The sequence below is a fragment of the Petaurus breviceps genome, unplaced genomic scaffold (assembly GCF_028583685.1).
Source record: "Petaurus breviceps papuanus isolate PSGF00001 unplaced genomic scaffold, PetGlider_PUasm1.0 90721, whole genome shotgun sequence".
Classification (NCBI taxonomy): Eukaryota; Metazoa; Chordata; class Mammalia; order Diprotodontia; family Petauridae; genus Petaurus; species Petaurus breviceps.
In genome coordinates this window covers 1,110,197-1,111,055 of record NW_027187322.1, presented here as the reverse complement: position 1 = coordinate 1,111,055, position 859 = coordinate 1,110,197, and the positions used below count along the sequence as shown (strand labels likewise).

General features: G+C 55.3%; 1 protein-coding gene across 8 annotated transcripts in view; it reads right to left on the bottom strand.

The window, feature by feature from the left end:
- MARK2 (microtubule affinity regulating kinase 2) overlaps positions 1 to 859 on the bottom strand; it is a 56,654-nt gene that overhangs the window by 11,690 nt on the left and 44,105 nt on the right. For all 8 annotated transcript variants that reach the window (XM_069066203.1, XM_069066204.1, XM_069066209.1 and 5 more), the window contains one exon: positions 634 to 687. In XM_069066203.1, the coding sequence (XP_068922304.1) occupies positions 634 to 687 (54 nt within the window). The remainder of the gene's footprint in view (positions 1 to 633; positions 688 to 859) is intronic.

Below are 859 nucleotides of genomic sequence, written 5' to 3'. Positions count from 1 at the left end.
CCTACTGTTGCTACGACAACCAGCCACTGGCAAGCTTTTTCCCTTCTGCAAATAAAAAGCTGGCTCCTTTTTCTCCTTACCGGCAGCTTCTCAGCTTCTGGGGCCAAAATAACTACAATCTGTCTAGGGGCTCTCCCCAGTGGCTAAGGCAGAGAGGAAGCAAAGGCCCCACCCCAGTGATCCCTAACACAGAGGGGCTGCAAAACCACAAGGGGCAATGAAGGCTGCCCATCCCTAAACTCCATCTGCCACCTCAGGTTTGGACCAGAGCAGAGCTTCTAAATTTGATTATGGAGTCACTCACTCCCTATCCCTGCTCAGGCCCCCCCCCCCAACACTCCCTGTGTCTCCGTCCCCTCAAAGTACTTGGCTTGTGCAAGAAACTGGCCGTGAACTAGAGACTGGGGTGCTTTAGAAAGAAGGCCAGGGAAGGAAACCAAGTTAGCCAACCAGACTGTCTAAAGCTTTAGAGGAAAAGGAGCCCATGTGGTAGCAGTTAGCCTGGGGATATGACCATAGCTGGGAAGGCCCATAGGGCAAGGGAGAAGGCAAGCTTTTGGCAGGAAGGGTCAAAGAGGGGGTCTTGTCTCTGGGCTCCAAGGTGTATAGGGCCAGTCGGTGCTGTCTGCTTACTTTCTGTAGGCTGGAAGAATTGAGCTGGGTCTTGTCAATGATCTTCACCGCCACCTGAAGGGAATGAGACACAAAAGGCTTTGGCCCAAGGGCAGAACCAAGAACTTGGAACCATCCTCTTTCCCATGCTCACTTTGCTGTTCAGGCCAGAGATCAGGCATCTGATGCAGGGAGGCGATCACCCCCCCCCCCCCCCCCCCCCCCCCCCCCCCCCCCCCCCCCCCCC